Source organism: Lissotriton vulgaris, chromosome 9 (assembly GCF_964263255.1).
Source record: "Lissotriton vulgaris chromosome 9, aLisVul1.2, whole genome shotgun sequence".
In the NCBI taxonomy this organism is placed as follows: domain Eukaryota; kingdom Metazoa; phylum Chordata; class Amphibia; order Caudata; family Salamandridae; genus Lissotriton; species Lissotriton vulgaris.
Genome location: NC_141697.1, coordinates 327098436 through 327117317, shown reverse-complemented (window position 1 = coordinate 327117317; position 18882 = coordinate 327098436). Strand labels below are relative to the sequence as shown.

General features: G+C 44.6%; 1 protein-coding gene across 2 annotated transcripts in view; it reads right to left on the bottom strand.

Moving 5' to 3' along the window:
* Positions 1 to 6519: 6519 nt before the first annotated feature.
* TTC8 (tetratricopeptide repeat domain 8) overlaps positions 6520 to 18882 on the bottom strand; it is a 260914-nt gene continuing 248551 nt past the window's right edge. For both annotated transcript variants that reach the window (XM_086937626.1, XM_086937627.1), the window contains one exon: positions 6520 to 10315. In XM_086937626.1, coding sequence (XP_086793752.1) covers positions 10199 to 10315 — 117 coding nt within the window. In that variant the 3' untranslated portion in view covers positions 6520 to 10198. The remainder of the gene's footprint in view (positions 10316 to 18882) is intronic.

Here is an 18882-nt window from a genome sequence, read left to right as displayed (position 1 = left end):
GAAATCTCCTTGCTGTAGCAACGGGAGCATTTGTTGTAGTGTGATCATATGGAAGTGCTCCGATAGTATATATTGATTTAGGGGTCTGAGGTCCAATATTGGTCTGAGGGAACCGTCCTTCTTTGGAATAAGAACGTATAGGGAGTATACTCCTGTCCCTTGTTAGTGTAAAGGGACTTGCTCTATGGCCCCCTTTTCCAGCATGCCTTTCACCTCTTGTTGTAGCAGGGTGATGTGTTCCGTGGACATAGGACGATGTCTGGGTGGTATGTTTGGTGGTGTAGAAGTCAGTTCTAGGCAATAACCAGACTGAATAATTTCTCTCACCCACCTGTCCGTGGTAATTGTGTGCCAGACAGGTAGGAACTGTTGTAGTCTGCCTCCGACCGGTGTTAAATGGTCTGGAGGTAGTGTAATAAAGTCACTGTTTTGTGGAAGTGGAGGCTCTGGTGGTATTGCCTCCACGTCCTCTTCTCTTATTATTACCTCTGTAACCTCCTCTGGTTGTGTTCTTGTTGAAGGAACCTGTGTGTTACTTTTGTATGAGGTAGATGTTTGCGAGGTATTTCCTCGAGTATTTGCTCTGTATGAGGAGCGCCGAAAGGAGCCCCAATGTTGCAGAAATTGCAATGCACCCATTGATTTTGCGGTTTCTGTGTCTTTTGTAATTTTATCCAAAATGGTGTCGACAGCAAGGCCAAATAGAAAGTCCTGATTGACAGGTTGGTTAAGAATGGTGGACTGCACCTAATCTTTAAACCCGGAAATACGCAGCCATGCATGTCTGCGTAGTAAGACGCTAGTGTTAATTGACCTAGCTGCGGTGTCTGCTGCGTCAAGCGCACATTCGATGGAGGCGTTTGATATGAATTTTCCCTCTTGTATGAGATCATTAACTTGTGCTTTTAAAGGCTCAGGTAGGTGTTGCATTAGGCTTTCAAGCTGATCATAGTGCGCCCTGTCGTAACAAGCCAGTAGGGCTTGTGTATTAGCAATCCTCCATGAGTTTGAGGCTTGTGCTGCTACCCTTTTGCCTGATGCCGCTAGTATTTTTGACTCTGTCAGGGGGAGGTGCTTCCCCTGTTGTCTGGGAGTTGGCTCTTTTACGTGCGTTACCCACCACCAGTGAGTCTAGTGGCAACTGCCCTTTGAAGTAGGGTCTGTAGGAGCTGCCCTATACTTTTTCTCTATTCTGGGATTGATTACCCTGGCTGTATCCTTAAATATGTCAGGTGCATGTTTTAGAACTCCCTTTAACATGGGAAGTGTTCTGACACTTTTTTCTGCAGTAGGGAATGTGTCAAATAAGAAGTCTTCTTCCACAGGGTCATTATGCATGTTCACATTGTAGAATTGTGCTGCCCTGTCTATGAGTTGATTGAATACTACAGTGTCATCAGTAGGTGACGGCTTGGTAGGATAAGTGGGTACATCAGGGATGGGATGGGTGTTGTAAGGGTCTGTTGACTCATCCCAAGGTTCCTCTTGTGGTTCAGGATCCTGTGGGAAATCATATAGAGGCTGTGGCTCATCCCCTGTGTCCCCCTCATTGTCCCCATGGTGAGAAGGAGTGTAAGGAGCAAAAGGTGTAGTAGGCATGATAGGTTGAAAAGGGATGAAGGGTCTGGAGGGAGAAGTCCCAAAGTCCTTTTTCTTCAGTGGAATAGGGGAATGAGGTTCAAAGTCCAAAGGCCTCTTTTTCCTATGCAGGATGGTAACTTTACCAGTCTCTGGATTAATATATATTTTTGCCTGGTCGTCTGATGGATCTGGGTGGAATAGTTCTTCCTCTACTGTCCTGGGTTGAGTGTTAGATTTTTTTGGGTCGGTAACACCTGGTTTGTTGACGACTTTTGGTGTTTTGTCGTGCTTTTTCTGCTCGGGCCCTTTTTTCGGGTCGACTGGTGTTTTCGGGTCGACCGGAACTTTCGGCTCGACACGTTTTTTGTGCTCCGTAGGCTTCTTTGGATGAGTGTCTTTTTCCAAGTCGATGTTCTTTTTTGGATCGACTGGTGTCTTTGGAGCAGTTATCTTTGGGTCGACAGGTTTTTCCGGCCTTGCTACGGGCTTCGGTACGACCCCGTGTGCCGGGTTGACGGATTTCGGAACAGTAGGCTTGTTCGGTTCGGCGCCCTTCGGCTGTGTGCCTTTGTTTGGTTCGACTACTTTTTAGGGTCGACAGTTTTTGGCTGAACGGCCTTTTTGAGGTCGACAGTCTTCTTTGGCTCGACGCTCTTTGGCTGTACGGCCTTTTTGGGATAGACGCCCTTCAGGTCGACGACCTTCTTTGGCTCTCGAACCTTCTTTGGGACGATTGGTACTGGGCTCTCTGAAGGTTTCGGTTTTGGAGCCGAGCCGGACGGCGGCGCTGGCGAAACTTTTTTATGATCTTGGCTAAGGCCTTTTGGCGATGCCTCGACCGGAGCCTTTGGTAACGGGCTAATTGGTGTCGGGGGCAGGGTACTCACGATTTGCCCCGGTGGGATCTCGTCATCGGAGTCAGAGTAGTCCTCGACGGTGACGATTTCTAGGTCCGAGTCTGGAGCTTCTTGGAGATCCTGGTCATCATCAAAGATGTTGTCCGGTTCCGGTCGCTTCATTTCTTGCCTAGCGGCCCGTCGGTTTCAAATAGTTTTCTTGGATCGAAACTGGGCGCAGGCTGGGCAGGTTTCTTCCCTATGGTCTGGGGAAAGGCACTTGTTGCATACTGAGTGTTTATCAGTATGTGGAAACTTGGAGTGGCATTGTGGGCACCTTTTAAACGGGCTTCTTTCCATTGACGTCCGGCTCACGTGGCGTCGAAAAGGCCCAACGGCACGCGTCGACGACCGATTCAAGATGGAAGGTTGGATCGAGTAGAGAGGTACCGAACGAAAACAATACCGTTGAAGTCGAAGGCCTTTTGGCCTTTAGAAATGTTTTGTTTTCGATTCCGAAGTTGGAGTATAGGAGTTAGTATCCGAACCCAATGGCGGAAAAAAACAATCTGAGGATGGAGAAGATGCCCATACGCATTGTAGTCCAGGGAAGGAGTCACCTATCTCGTGATACTTCGAAGACTCTACCAAGACAACAAAGTGCAATCATCCGGACCCAACACTAGGAGGCGATCTATGCACAGATATGAATTCAGCAGCCCACATGCCTCGAACACATATTATTGTCAAGAGGAGATTACAGATTATCATCCTCTCGGCCATCATCTGCAATGAGGAGGAAGAGTGTGAAACAACCCAAACGATAATGAAATCTAGCATAAGTTCCTGGCCTTGGAATCTTTGTCATTTGTCAGATCTCAGCCTCTGGCAAATGTTGAGCAGAGTGCTTGCAGGCCTTCTGCAGAAGGTGGTCTTTCACAGATGTTGGAGCTGCCAAGGCTGGTGAGAGGCAGACATGGGTGTTTCAGCTAAAGTCATCAGCTACAAAGATGCAGCAGTTATCAAAACAGGCTCGGCTGTAGGGTTAGAATGAGAAGCTAGAGGTTAGGGGCTGCCGCTACTAACACTGCACCAACATCAACGGTGCTGCAGGATTTGTGGCAGCATCCGGCGGTATGGTGGAGGGCCGTGGTTGAAAATGGGACTCCAAAAGTCTTCCATTTACTACTGAGAAGCACCCAGGGTGTTTGAGGGAACTTGTATCGTATGGGCAGAAGGATTGGGGTTGCAAAATGTAAAAACTTAGACCACCTACATTTCCCCTTGTATGATGAAAAAGAGAATCGATCAAGCTTTCTGGGTGCCTATGACATTCTGAAGAACGGGCATGGGACAGTGACGGATACAAAGTAGGCATCCAAAAGGCTCCCCTTCAGGTTAGCAAGGACCAACTTGTCCTTAAGCTCACAGATGACCTCCAGGTGCATGATGGCACAAGGAGTTCAAGCCTTTAGGTCACTGGAGGAACAGTAGCACCCCATACTGACAATTAAGGGATTTTTCACAATTTTTCTTGTTATAGGTCTTAAAGCCTGAAAAAATTGGGTGGGAGTGGTGGGATATTTCAAAATATAAACTACATGGAAGCAATTACACAATTTGAGCAAGTGCAACATAGATAAACCTTCTCTAGGAATACTGAAAAGCACATTGCTATTGTTGGAACTGGCCCTTTATGCAGGGTCATCCAAGCTTTTTGCCTTAACCGTCCACTTTTTACTGAATTTGTGTTGGTTGGCCTTAGGACTATGTGAACTTTACCACTGCTAACAAGTGCTAAAGTGCTTGCGCTCTGCTCAAAACATGGTAACATTGGCTTATTCCCAATTGGCATATTTAAATTACATATAAGTCCCTAGTAAAGTGCACTACAGGTGCCCAGGGCCTGTACATTTAATGCTACTCTTGGGGCTGCAGCATCGATTGTGCCACCTATAAAAGTAGTGTTGTAAACATGTCTCAGGCCTGCAATTACACAGCCTGTGTGTGTAGTTTAACCTGTCATGTCAACCTGGTAAAATAAACCTTTTGCCAGGCCCAAACATTCCTTTTTAATACATATAAGTCACCCCTAAGGTAGACCCTGGACAGCCCAGAGGGCAGGGTGCGGTTTATTAAAAAAGCTGGACAAGTACTCTTAGATTTTACATGTCCTGGTAGTAAAAAACTCTTACATTCAGTTCTTCTTTACTGCAAGGCCTATCTCTCCCATAGGATAACACTGGAGTTGTCTTAATACATTGTATAAGTGTCATTTCCAAATGGGAGGAGATCACTGGTTCGTGTTTGGTGTCTCTGGAATCATAATGTAAAATCCTAACTTATGGTGAAGTCAGATTGTAAAGTACAATTCTGAAAATGACACTTTTAGAAAGGTGGTATTTATTTGCCTTAGCAATTAAGTACCTGCCACACACAAGGGCAGCTTAGGTGTGCCAGGATGGGAGGGAGGAGCTGGGCCCAGCCTCACTAACACCCGAATAAGCTGTGCCCTGTCTCCACACAAAGGGCTGCATACCCCTGTAGTTAGTCTGGATCCAGGGAATGCAAAGGCCTCTAAAAGCTTCTCCCCACTTCAAAGGCACAACTGTGTATAAAAGAAGGACCTCAGACACCATCACTTCAGTACATTTCTCGACCTATGGATTCTCTGCCAGGAAGGAGGACTGCTGTGCTGCTACAAAAACTGCCACTCTGCTGGACTCCTGCTTTGCTATACTGACCTGCTTCCCTCTTGCCTGGGTGAGAAAGACTTGACCTGCCACACTTGAACCCAGAGTGAACCAAACGACCAGTTGGCTGGCCTCCTGATTTGACACCTCCGGGACATAACAGGCTTTTAAAAACCTTGCATCTGCACCTGGAATTGGCCATGTGAGAGTCTACCCTGCCAAGTGGTGCCACCCCAACCCTGGACCCTTTGTGGATCCAACGGAACAGACGCATCACCTCGAATGTGCAGAGCAACACGGAGCAGAACCGGCTCACCTCCGCTGCTATGTGGATTTGACCCGTCGCAAAGACTCGCATCGCTGCCGCAGCCTGTAACACCTTCGGAACCGCTACAGCGCGACGCATCCTCAGCGCAGGCCCTCGCATCTCTCTTTGAAGGCAGCCTTGATGACTGACTCGGCATTGCAGCGACACTGGACTTTACATCGCAAGCCTCATCAGCGGGACCTTCAATGTCGATGTAACAGTAACTCGCACCAGAGGCTCAACGCATCTTGGAACTGATGCATCTTTGACAAGGATCCATGCATCACCTGGGTTTAAGGTACTCTGATTAGCGGACCAAGCTGGGTCCCTGCAGCTGCCCTTCACTTGATCGTGGTCAGTCTGAGCTTGTGACTTTGTTCTGGTCCTGTGCAACCAGATATCCACAAAGTTGGCGCTTTATGCCTTTTGGAACTATTTTCTCAACAACAAAAAAATCAATATCTCCCATTCTACTAATTGGATATTTGTCATTTTAAATCATGTTTTATTTATTAAATTAAGCTCTATTTCTCTGACCTGGTGTGGGATATTTGTGTGTGGAGTGTTTACTGTTTGAAGTGTTGCACAAATACATTACACATTGCCTTAAGTTAAGCCTGACTCCTCTGTGCAAAGCTACAAGCAGGTGGGCACAAGTTAACTTTGGGTTTGCTTGTGCCTTACCTTGTCTAGGATTGTGGTTGCTGGTTGTCAAGGGCTCACATACCAGTCAACCAGCAACCCTATTTCTAACAGCTATATTGTACCAAGAGCTAACTATGTGATTGGAGGAAAGTCTTAACTCCTAGTGATCTAGAATGAAACAGATATATATGACACCCTGTAATTTGAAGGAACTAGGAAAACGATGTGTTGATGTGTATCCTAACAAGACATCAATTTTGGATCGAGAATCTGCAATGAATTCAGAGTATTTCTAATGTGTCAGGTCACACCCTATCTGAGAGGCCCAGAAGACTAAAATTTACAGACAAATTGGTCCTTCAATCAAATATTCTTACCACAGATTTGTTTCAGAGAACTTATATAGCAGGCATGAGTAAAGAACACAAATTATCAACCAATAACGAATACGGAAGAGTAGAAATAGAAATTGTTTTATTTACACCATACTCCGACATGAATGGTGACATCTGTTGTGCAAAGTGAATGAAAGGGATGGGGAGAAACACAGGTGGGAGGAGGAAAAATATAAGAAAATTGGGAACATCAACCTAATTTAACCCATCAGTCAAACAATCTGAACATTCTAGAAAACATAATTGTGCAACTTACAGAGGTCTACTCAACAATGTAATTTAAGATATTGGTGCAAATTAAAGGTCAACCAAATGACTTCATGCTCCTTTAGAGTGGATTCATCCGATGTATTTGTCAAGTGTGCCCACTTTCATTTTTGTTGAGGAAATAACGTGTTAATGTTTACACAACTTTCTCAAAACTTTTCCATCTTCATGATGCTTTATGTTCTATTTTCTGGATATTGTGTTTTAAAGTGACATTGTTTGTTCTAAATCTGATCTAATATCCATGTTGTCCAGCAATCTTTATGGATTTCTTCACTGGTCTTGATTATGTACATTAGGTCAGTTACAGCAATTTACATACTTTATGTACTGTGCTGCAATTTAAGAAGAGCATTTGTCTCTTTGCTACATTTTCCGATTATTCTTGCTATTGCTGGAAACCTTATCAGCCATCCATTCCAAACGTTTAAAATGCCCTGCCATCTGGGTGTTGGGAATGGTGAATAAGTCTGAAGCGAATATCGATTTCTGTCATTTTCGATGTGTCCCATTGCGGCCTCGTATGCCTACTTCTCTTGAATTCTAAAATGGGTTTACAAATATCATGTTCTGCATGAGGTATTTGCCAACTGTTGTTGATAAGCCATTCTACCCCATTAGTCTTGGACCACAAACTAAACAAGATTTCCACATTGGTGCGCCTCTCTCCTTTACTGACACATTTCAGTAACGTTAGCAGTGAACAAGTAACTTGATGCATTATGGCATTAGTCAAACTTTTCAAATGTGCATCAACTGACCGTTTGTATAAAGTTCCCATGAGTGTTCCTAGAAATGTTTGAGCCCCAGTTTTTATAACTAGATCTAAATAGCTGCTTTTGGGATGGTAGAATTGGCAATTCGTTTTAAGTCTTTTATTTTTAGGCTTATGCTGCTGAGAAGATCCTGAAGAGGTTAACAAGTACACTGCCACAGACAGAAAACAGCCAATATCACATTATCCATGTTAGTAGATAGTGATTAATATTACTAAATTTAATTGTTGTGGGCGGCTGGTCCGACCCAGCCTACGGGGTGGAAATCAGTACCCTGGACTTTGCACAGCTTCAGGGCTTCCTCTATGTCTCCCCGGTGTCTCAGGCCTTGCCCCCAGTTACCAGGACCGTGATTACGGCCTGGCGTGCAACCCTTAGACATGTGAGATGGGACCGGAGGCTGACTAGACCGACACCGTTATGGCATGGCGCCTGGCTGCGGGAGGTCTCATCCCTGGGAGGTTTCCATCGCTGGGACCTGGTGGGGATCTCGCTCCTCGGGGATGTGTGGGTGGGTGGGTGACCATATGCGCTCCTTTTCAGTCCTGCAACGCACACATGCCCTCTCCCATTCCCAATTCTACAAATACCTACAACTCCGTCATGCCCTTCACTCACATCTCCAAACACCGACCGCCCTCCCGGAATTTAGTCCCCCGGAGGCTCAGGTAATGATGGGTGACCTGGGTCGGGGAGGTGTGTCCCGTATATATCAAGCCCTGGTAAACAATAGTCCCACTTCCCTGGACTGGCTTTAGGTGCGCTGGGAGGGGTGGGTTGGTCCTCTAGATGATGCGGAATGGCGGGATGCCCTTATGGCACCCAAAACCGTGACAACCTCTTCCAAGTTACGCCAGATTCAACTTTACTACCTCCACGCAACGTACCTTACCCCAGCACGTCTCTTCAGGGCAGGCTTGAAGGCCTGCCCGGCATGTCCGCGCTGCGATTCTGCCCCGGCTGATTTCTACCATGTAGTGTGGCTATGCCCGGCCCTAGAGCCCTTCTGGAAGGGGGTGGAGAATGAGCTAACACAGTCCCTGGGGTGGGAGGTTCCCCATGACCCAAAGTGTCTCCTGTTAGGGGTGTTTGATGGCCTACATGGTTCCAGGACCGACAAGCGTTTCCTGGGGACCGCTCTGGCGGGGGCGAAACAAGACATTGCGGCAGGCTGATCCCAAGCTGCGGCTCCGACGCTGAGGAAATGGAGGAGGGGTGTGGACTGGTGCGGGGTCCAGGAGGAATCCCTTTTTGAAGCCCGAGGTTGTCCCGAAATGTTAACCAAAGTGTGGGGCAAATGGTTTGGCCTGCTACCCTCTTGAGAGACTCTGCCTCATTTTGCTGTCTGTTTTTTGGTCGCTAATGTACCCGCTCAGGGAGAGCTCACTGTGCATGTGTTGCCGCCAAAGGGGGAAAAGGTTCTTGATGTTACTATGTGATATGCTATCAATGAATTTTTGTGTTTTTGAAATTTCAATAAAATTTGATTTTCAAAAAAATATATATTACTAAATTTAATTTTTTTTAAGTAAAAAAAGCCATAAATTGTTTTGTCAGATGTGGGGTAAAAGAAGCACCTGTTGGGTTATATTCAACTTTAAGGCAGGAGTTGGCTTTCAACAAGAATATATTTCTTTTGAGGGTAACTGTAGACAGTTTCTTTAAAACGTATGTTGGTAGCTATTTGAGTCGGTTGTTAACGCATGTTCGCCAATAATTTAATAATGCTCATCTTGAGATATTTTAGTATACAGTGTTTCTACATTATAGGTAGCAACCTATAACAACAGTCTTTCGTCAGCTGTATTGGCATGATCCCTTTTTTAGGCTAATGCAATTTTTAGCTGCTACATTTCAGGACAACAGAAGGCTCTTTCTTAAGTAGCAAAAGGAATGAATCTTTGTTCCCTGAAAGTTAACAATCAGAAATATATATTAGTACAAGAATGAAATAATTATTGCAAGATTGTTGGTTGTTATTTTGGGTTTCTAAAAAGACAACCCATATATTTTGTATTGCTAACACAGTGTTCTCCTTTAGTTGTCAAACAGATTTCCAGAAGAGGACCTACGTTCAGCGATTTCAAGCTGCTGCAATGTTAGTGTGCAGCAAAAGACTACCCACATGTAAACAAATGAATTCTTATGCAATAAATATCACGTCTATAAAACAAAGCAGTTGGTATGCCTGTCAGTATGTCCAACAAAAGGCATTATGCCCCACTGCAATCCAAGATGTATCAGTTTCCTTCTTATGCCGCTCCATAAGCCTAGTTGTGCATTATGTTGTGCATTATGTGGATTACCACAGTGGCCAAAAAACACAAAGGAGTGTTAAAGATGTTAAATGTAGGCTCTTGATAAACAACATAAACCATTGAGAATTCAGACCAATTTTGAGCACCATGTTTAAGTTTTAGTTAATGAACAACTTGCCATCTTTCTAAGGAAGGAACCATATCGCCATACTGCCAAGCATGGGGAAATATGCCATCTACCATAAACGCATACTTTACATCAGGGCAAGTGAAACGGTTCCTGTGCTACCACTGCCCCTGCTGTATCAGCACATCTTCAATGCTTTGCTTATGCTCTTGACTGCATCGCATGTAAAGCCAAGTACATCACTCTACCACACTAATTTTGCCTGTGGTGCCAATTCTGTAAACACTATTAAAAAATGTCCTAGAGTCATAGCTCAAAGAACAGCAAAGTGCAGTTTTAACTGTTGTATGAGCTGTTTGGAGTTAACATGATCTGGAAAAGCTGCTTGTGCCTTTTGAGCCGCTACGTAACTACTTTGAAGATCTCCAACCTGAAAGAAAACAAAAGATGAAGACATGTTAATGAAGAGCTAACATGCCAAATCAACATTGGGCATAAACACCACACGGAAATTGTAAATAAGCAAGTCATATTCGGACATGGGCATAAGCTATTTGAGGATTTGCACAATGGGTAGCAGGTACTTTTAAGCCTTTAAATATTAATTTTGAAGTAGCGGATGAGATAATCTAAGGAAGTTTGCTAGCCTCAAATCTTTTCTTTATTGTGTGCAGATTTAAAGAAAATAAAAAAAGAGAATGCAAATTAACAAGCAATAGTGCTGCAGTTGCTCCACTCAAATGTATATGAATTTTTCAGGAACCACAAATACGCATTAGAAAAAGAACCAGATAAACTACCATTGGCTAAGGAAAGAGAGTAGACCAGAAGGACGACACAAATACTTGAATGCACAAGGAGAAGTAGCGCTAAAGGAGATAAGGGGTAGGGAGTTTGTATACTACTGCCGACATGATCATAAACCGGTTTTGACTTTCGTACTAACCAGTTCTTTAGACCAAATTACTACAATGACATAAGTAAACGTATGTGGAGGAGGACAGGTTATAAAACGGTGCATGGTGTAAGGCACATGTCAAAGAGAGAGAGAGGCTCATGAAGAGAAGGAGAGGGCTTGATAGAAACATACAAGTTGATTACCTTTCTATAAGCCTCTTTTATGTGGATATTCTAAAAAAAGATTTCTCACTTTTTGATTACTCACCTTTTGAATCCTGATAGGTGCCAGACTGGATCCGTAAGCTTTTCCTTGAATGGTGCCACAAAGAAACACTGCAGCTCAGTCTCACCTCCGAAAGTGACAACACAGAGCGGCATATAGGCTAGATGTCTAGCACTAGAAAGTCCCTATCCAAATCTGTAGTTACAGCTTTCGCCATGGTGGAATATGCAAGGATGCCCTAGGGGGTGGATCTTTTTTTCCACAGCTTATCACAGACTAAGTCAAAGGACAGGCCCTACAAAAGGGTATGATTCTGGACTGCCTTTTTTTTCCTTGTACCGGAGATGTGATGGAGAGAAGGAGGCAGGGAGATTGAGGGGCATAAATACTTAGCACCACTTTCAGAGTCCAAACCATCAAATTGTTAGGGAAAACATGAAAGGAGCATGGGGAAACATAAAAAAAGATCTTTTAAGAAACTCATCACAATGGATGAATTGAATAAAGAGGACTGATTAGGCAAACAAAGAAAGGCCATTACCTGACCCACAGGAAACAGACAGTGTGTCCAGAAGAGGATCAACCTGCCTGTTTTCACAGTAGGGGACACATAAAGACAGGTGGCCAGACAAGATGGCCCAGAGACTGACCGTCAATGATATCCCTTGTGGTCCAGCCACCACCACACTTTCAGAGACCCTATAGAGAGGGCACATGACTCCACTCCTCTCTGCTTGTTGGTGTACCACATGGTTGTTGTGCTCTTCCTTAGTACCTAGACTGACATGCCATAACAGTAGGGAGAAAGGCTTTGAAGGCCAGACGTAAAATGTGCAGTTCCTGAAGATTTATATGGCGATGGTACTCCATCTAAGACTTGAAGCCTCTTATCTCCGCATCATCCAGGAGAACTTCCCAGCCCAATGATGAGAGTCCATCACTAAAGTGAGCTGCCTCATGCCAGGCTGGTCTCTACCATCCACCACTGAAGCTCCTGGGCTTCCGTCTCCTATTTGTGCAGATGTTGTCATAGAGGCATCCTCAGGGTCAGTCCCATTCAAGTCAAAAGTTCCAAAGTCGAGCCAGCATTTTCCAGCAGGAATGAGACATAAGCAGTATGCAGGAGTCGAGGAGACCAAGAAGCCTCAAAAACACCTAGGCCGGAACCAAGACATCATGTTCACAGGCCGAATGACCCGGTCTTACTGGAGATGCCGAAAAACCTTGAAGCCACTGTGCCCAGGATGTTCCCTAACAGAAAATTCTCTGCAGGGCTTGGAGGTGGGGTTTTTACTCATTGATGGAAAAGCCAAAGGTGGATAACAATGAGGATATCACTTTCAAATTGTGAGAGTGACTAGGGCGAGGTTGTATATAACTGCCAGTCATTGATGTATGGGAATTGCTGACCTGGAAAGCTGAGCCACGACTGACATCACTTTTGTGAACACTCGAGGGGCCTAGGTAAGGCTGAAAGTGAGGATATTGTTCTGGAAGAGTTCATACTCTAAAACAAATCGGAGTGAATGCCTGCAGGGCTGCAGGTTTGGTACATTCTACAAGTCTAATTAAACCATCCAGTCTCCGGGATCCAAGGTTACAGGATCAAAACAAATGTCAGCATTTTGAACTTCTCCATCCTGAGAAAGGTTAAAAAATTGAGATCTAATATCGAGCTCAAACCCAGCCCTTATTGGGAACAAAGAAGTATTAGGGCTAGCATCCTGTGCATCTCTCTACCTTGAGTACCAACTCGATCGCAAGTTTGGCAAGCAATGTCTGAACGTTTCTGGTTAGTATGGCAGCAAGCTCCGCTGATAGCTGAGCACAAACTCGAGGCACGTGCAGAGAGGTGGACAAAAAGGGGTAGGGTGTAACCAAACTAAACAGTTTAAATCACCTATTGTTCCGAAATAATTGAATGGCAGCCAGACAGGCAAAATCGGACCCGGCCCCCCTACTGGCCCAGAGAAACTTGTGGAGAATAAACTAAGGTGGCTTGGAAGCAGGTGTTGCGTGCAAGTACAACAAAGTTAACTGTTGCATCTGCTGGTGGACCCGGTCTCTTCCACAACCTTTTTTTCTGGAGCCACGAAAGCTTAAGAGGATGTTGGATGTCAGAATTAGAGAGAAAGATCTCACTAATGAAGGGCCAATACTCAAGACGTGCATGCTTCAAGTATTCATTCAAGTCAACAATAATCAAATTTGGCATACATGGAGAGTGAGATATTGGAAGCTAGCTTGATGGACATTCTGGGTTGTGGGTGGGGCTTTCACTTCGGCTTTTCTTGTAGACTCAACCTTAAAAGGTCCATGAAAAGCAATGGCCAACCTGTAGTACTGAGCATGAACCAATGTGTTTTGATAATGACACTAGGAAAGAGTAAAATGCATCAAGTATTTATTCTATAGGAGATCTGATGTGGTGCTGTTGGTACTGGTGAAGAAAACCCTCAATTGAACTGGAAATGCAATGTGCTCCAATACAAGTACAGAGGTGTGGCACAAACACATAGGACCACAGAAATGCAGAATGTTGAGAAAGGGCATTCATGTAGGGCCACGCGAGCATAGTGCAGATGACTGAATCAGATGCTTAACTGTCCACAAACAGGTAATAACTCTAGCAAAAAGCACAGAGTTAATTCCGCTGTGTTTCTTTATTGAATTCAAAGAGATTTACCAAAAGGGACCGTTTCAGAGCTAATCAAATTATTAGAATTTAAACCAAATATATGTGAGATAGCGTTTTCTGCTAAACACAATTTCCTTCAACCAGAAAGCTGCCAAAAGGGGCTTTGTCATGACCCGTGGTTTATGTATACATACGATGTCAGTGCATACCGATAAGTGCACTTGCCTTAGTGCCAGTCAAAGTGAGAAAAGGCTGAGGTTGGAGAAAGAATGTTGGCACTGTTTTCCAAAAGACATTGCATCTCTACAGGACACAAAGCAATAAAATCAAGCACCAACAACAACCCGTAATTCTCGACCTCTCACATTTAATAGCAGTGGCCATTTGTGATGTTGAAAATAACTTCTTAGTGATCCACGGCATCCTTGCTTGGTACCCAAGAAGTATTTTTGGCTGCAGCAAAGACCTTACCATTTGAAAACCATTACAATGTGAGAATTGTTTCCACAGACGCCTTGTATTCTGGGACCCATCACTGTGTTTTAGAAAAGTAATCTAAGGATGCAAGCGTATTCAGAAAGTGTCCTGAAAATGTATATTTGGGAATTATTCTATTTGATGAGTCATGAACTAGAAACAAAACATTGACCATAATCTGAAGGCATCTATTGTTTATCAGAACAACTGGAAACGAATGATGTGAAGTAATCCCATAGTATCTATAAAGCTCAAGACTTTTATAATGCTTGTGATCTGCATGACGTGTTCATGTTATTAATAATTCAAGGAGAGTGAGGAAAAATTACTCACATGTAATCTTAGCTCATTGTCCTGGGTGTTTGTTCTCTCTAAAGCCATAAATAGTAGAATATCCCGAGTACATGCACGATCCCCAGAACGCTATTCTAATAAAAAATGTTTACAAAGAAAATAGGTTATGCCTAAACAAAGCAACATTTACACCTATCCTCTTACTTTGGTAGTGGAAATTCACAATAACTGAATCATTTTTAAAACTCCAAAATCAAGCCAAAATGTATCCTCTAGTAGTCTAGACACAGACTGCGCATCATGCAGTGCATGGCCAATAAGGCAGTTTGCTTTGATGAAAATACAGGTAATGATCACAATCTACAGACCCAATTCACCTTAGTCTTTTGAATAATGGGGGTACAGAGTAGAAAGTTAAATCGCTCTCAATCCCAGGGGGGTTTTCAAGGATGATGGTTAATAGGAACGACTGTAACTGAGCAAATACAAATTGCACAATTACGCCTGACCTACTCAAGCACCTGTTCTGGAGTCAGAACCTGTGTAGGAATACTTACCAAAAGTATGCAATGACCTCCAGGGGGCAGTACAAATATCTGGAATAGGCACAGTCTACATGAGACCAGAAGTAGCTATTTAGCCTCGAGTAGAATGCTATGTTATGTGTATTTTCATATCACACTTATCACATTAGCGCATGCGAGGTTATCCAGACGGTTATAGGCGAGACTAGTCTTGTGTAATCTTACTCGAAGAGCAAGGTGTTCAGTTTCCTGGGGAACTCAAGAAGCAACAAGGAGGCTTTAATGTGGTGTAGAACACGGTTTCAAGCTTTAGGAGTGATGTATGAGAAAGCACAACCTCTTGATCTGCTTTTGTGTATGCGTGGTATATGTGCTAGGAGAGGCTGGCTGTGTGGAGGTGTCTGGAGGGTTGGTGGAACTGCATGGGCCTGCTCAGGTAAGTTGGTCCTATGTTGTATTTTGTAGGTGTGGGGGAGAAGTTTGAACTGAGCAAGCTTATGTATCAGGAGCCAGTGAATGTCCCTCAGGTGTGTGGAGACTGCTATGGAAGGCTGTGGACTTGTCTAGCAGCTACGTCTTAAAATTTGTTTAATCTTTTTGTGAGTTAGTTGGTGATTCCTGCATAGGGGACATCCTGTAGTTCTGTCTGCTGGTGATGAGTCTTCCTGGTGTTGTTTGGTAGCCACTTGCATATATTTGTCAGCATCCTAGGGGTGTGAAAGCAGGTTGTGGTGACAGCGTTGACCTGGATAGACATCATCAGCTTGTGCTTGATAATGATCCTGAGGTTTCTTGATTGTGGAGTGGGGTTGGAGAAGGTTTGAGGTCTAAAGGCCACCAGTCGGAGTCCCACAGTGGGGTATCTTTTCTGAAAAATTACCAGTTTGGTCGGGTCCGTGTTAAGCTTCAAGCGGTTGGTCTTCATCCAGGTGGCCACTGCAGTCATGCAGGAGTTGAAGCTGTTCCTTGTGCTGGATGTTTTGTCAGAGAAGGACAGTATCAGTTGCATTGTCATTGGCACAGGAGAGTATGCTGATGTCGTGTCCACAGATGATGTCTGTCAAAGGTGCCATGTATATGTTGAAGAGGATTGAGCTGAGTGAGGAACTCTGTGGGACTCTGCAAATGAGTTCCTGGGCTTGAGCTAGGAACTCTGTGAGACTCCACAAATTAGTTCTCGGGCATCTCAAGAGTATGGCCACAAGTTGACTATATGGGTTCTTCTGGTGCTAATTCAATGCAGGGTGAGTCCTTGAAGGCCAGACTCGTGGAGTCGTCTGGTCAGGATGGGATGGGGGAGAAGGTTGAATACTGCATTGAGTTCCAGTAGGATGAGGGCTGCGCTTTCTCTTCCATCGAGGATCCTCCTGATATTGTCTGTGGTGAGATGGGGGCTGTCTCCTCTGTATTGTCGGTTGGTCTGAATCCTGATTCAGAGGCTTCAAGGAGCCAGTGGTTAGCAAGGTGTTTGTTGATGTTTTTTTGTAGGAACTTGGCTGGGTATGGTAGGAGGGAGATCGGTCGGTAGCTCGCAAGCTTGGATGGGTCGGCTTCTTGGCAGGGTGTTGATGGCTGCATGCTTAATGCTTCCAGGAAGGTAGCTGTGTTAATGGAGGTGTTGAGAAGATCTCCACTGGTAGGGACTGAACCTTAGGCTTAACTAGAAGGCACTTCTTCACTTGGCAGCAAGTAATTAAGGTGAAATGTAGATATTAAATTGGAGGACCTCAACCACAATCTATGCATAGCCATTTGGACTGCTAAATGGATTTGGTCATGTCCAATTATTCAAAGCTCTTTTAATATCCAGAGTATGAAAAGCTCCTTCTGTCCGAGATGAATGATGCAGAAAGAATATAGGAATAGAAATCTTCTAATGGATATGAAAGTCTGAATCTACTTTGGGTAAAGTAAACTTTGTTGCAGTGGAACACCAGTTTGGGTTCCTCCAAACATTGAGCTTGAAGTTCACATCTCTTCTGACAATGCCAAAGGCCTCTTTTATAAGATGTGACGCAAGTCTGCTCTGTAAATTGTTTAAGAAAAAGTGGTTGGGCATCAACTTGGAAAGGAGAAAAGATAATGGTAACCTCCCAAGGAGGAGATTTCCTCCCTACTGGGAAAATCTTTAATAAGACCCTGTAGAAAATCCTTTATAACTGACATGGTTATGAAGGATTTAAGGATTTTAATACACGAGAACTGAAAGCCAGATTTTTCCAAATAAAGAGAAGGCAATACTGTCTCTTCTTGGCAAGTCCTCGGGCCATCTGCTTTTTAAGACAACATGCATAGAACCTCTTTTTTTAAAGGCATATAAACAGTGGCTGAATAGTCCCTTTTCTTAATTCAATGTCATAATACAGTACTTCCGAAGAGTCTAATAGCCATATTGTAGGTACTTAGAAGCCAAGCAATCAGGTTTACAAAGTGCAGCCTATGATGGAAAGTCCGGACTAGAAAGCAAAATATTTCTTTGTGGGTGTTTAACTTGCTTTATAAAAAGTAGCTCATAAGGCTTTGAGATGACTATTGTAGAACCACTTGATCCATGCCCCAGGTTCAGTGCTAAAATGTTGCTTTTATGGTTCAAATATGTTTTTTTAAATGTTTTTGATGTAACGAACCTCATCAGGTACAACCTGGAGGCTGGCATGGAAGGAGTCCTTGTCATGCACCTGAGCACAGAAGGAAATTGACAAAAGCAAACTGTGCCTAAACAAAGTTTTATTCCACCTCCCACTTCCCTTTCCAACCGGCCCTGGGTGCACATTAGTCTCTCCATTCTTCTCCTGATACGAAGTTGTGCACCTGGCTGCTAGTCATGTGTATTCCCCTGAGATCATGCCTAAGCCATCTAGGGTCATTCAGCAAGGACTATGTATAACTCTCTTAAAAATTATAGGCAGGTAAGCTAAAAAAACTCCATAGAATGGACATCTAGGAATAGGGACCTGCAGGAGGTCAAATTTCTGGGTGTCTCAAGTTAGGGACACCACAATCTTTTCTATCCACAGTATCTCCAGAGTGGATTAATCTCCTCCTGTTGAGTGGGTAACCTTGATATACTCGAAGTCAGGCCCCTGCTCAAGAAACCTACGGCGGACGCCACCGACCTCAAAAACTACCGGCCCATCTCGCTTCTTCCCTTCGCAGCCAAAGTGGCGGAAAAAGCAGTCAGAGAACCGACACGATTCATCGAAGAACATGCCTTCCTCGACCCGTCCCAATCTGGATTCCGAGCTAACCACAGCATTGAGACCGCCCTACTCGCCGCCACAGATGACATCCGTACCCTCCTGGACCAGGGCCATTCTGCGGTCCTCATCCTCCTCGACCGGTCTGCAGCCTTGACACCGTCTCTCATTGCTCACTAATCACCAGACTACGCGAGGCTGGCATAAGAGGAACTGCCCTAGACTGGATCGGCTCATTCCTCACCGGAAGAAGCCAAAGGATCAGACTACCGCCCTTCCTCTCCGCCCCCACCGACATCACCTGCGGAGTACCACAGGGGTCATCTCTAAGCCCGACCCTCTTCAATGTCTACATGGCCCCCCTCGCAGACATCGTCCGACAACACGGCCTCAACATTGTATCGACGACACTTAGCTCATCCTCTCCCTCACCAAAGACCCCACCACCGCTAAACTCAATTTCCAGAGAGGAATGCAAGAAGTGGCAGTCTGGATGACCAACAGCTGCCTAAAATTCAACACAGAGAAAACAGAAGTCCTCGTCCCTGGAACCACCCCATCAGCTTGGGACAACACCTGGTGGCCCACCGCCCTCGGAAGCCCACCTACCCCCTCAGACCACACAAAGAACCTCTGCATCATACTCGACTCATCACTCACTATGAACCGACAGGTCAACGCCGTAACCTCCAGCTGCTTCAACACCATCTGCATTCTCCGAAAGACCTTCAAATGGATCCCCCC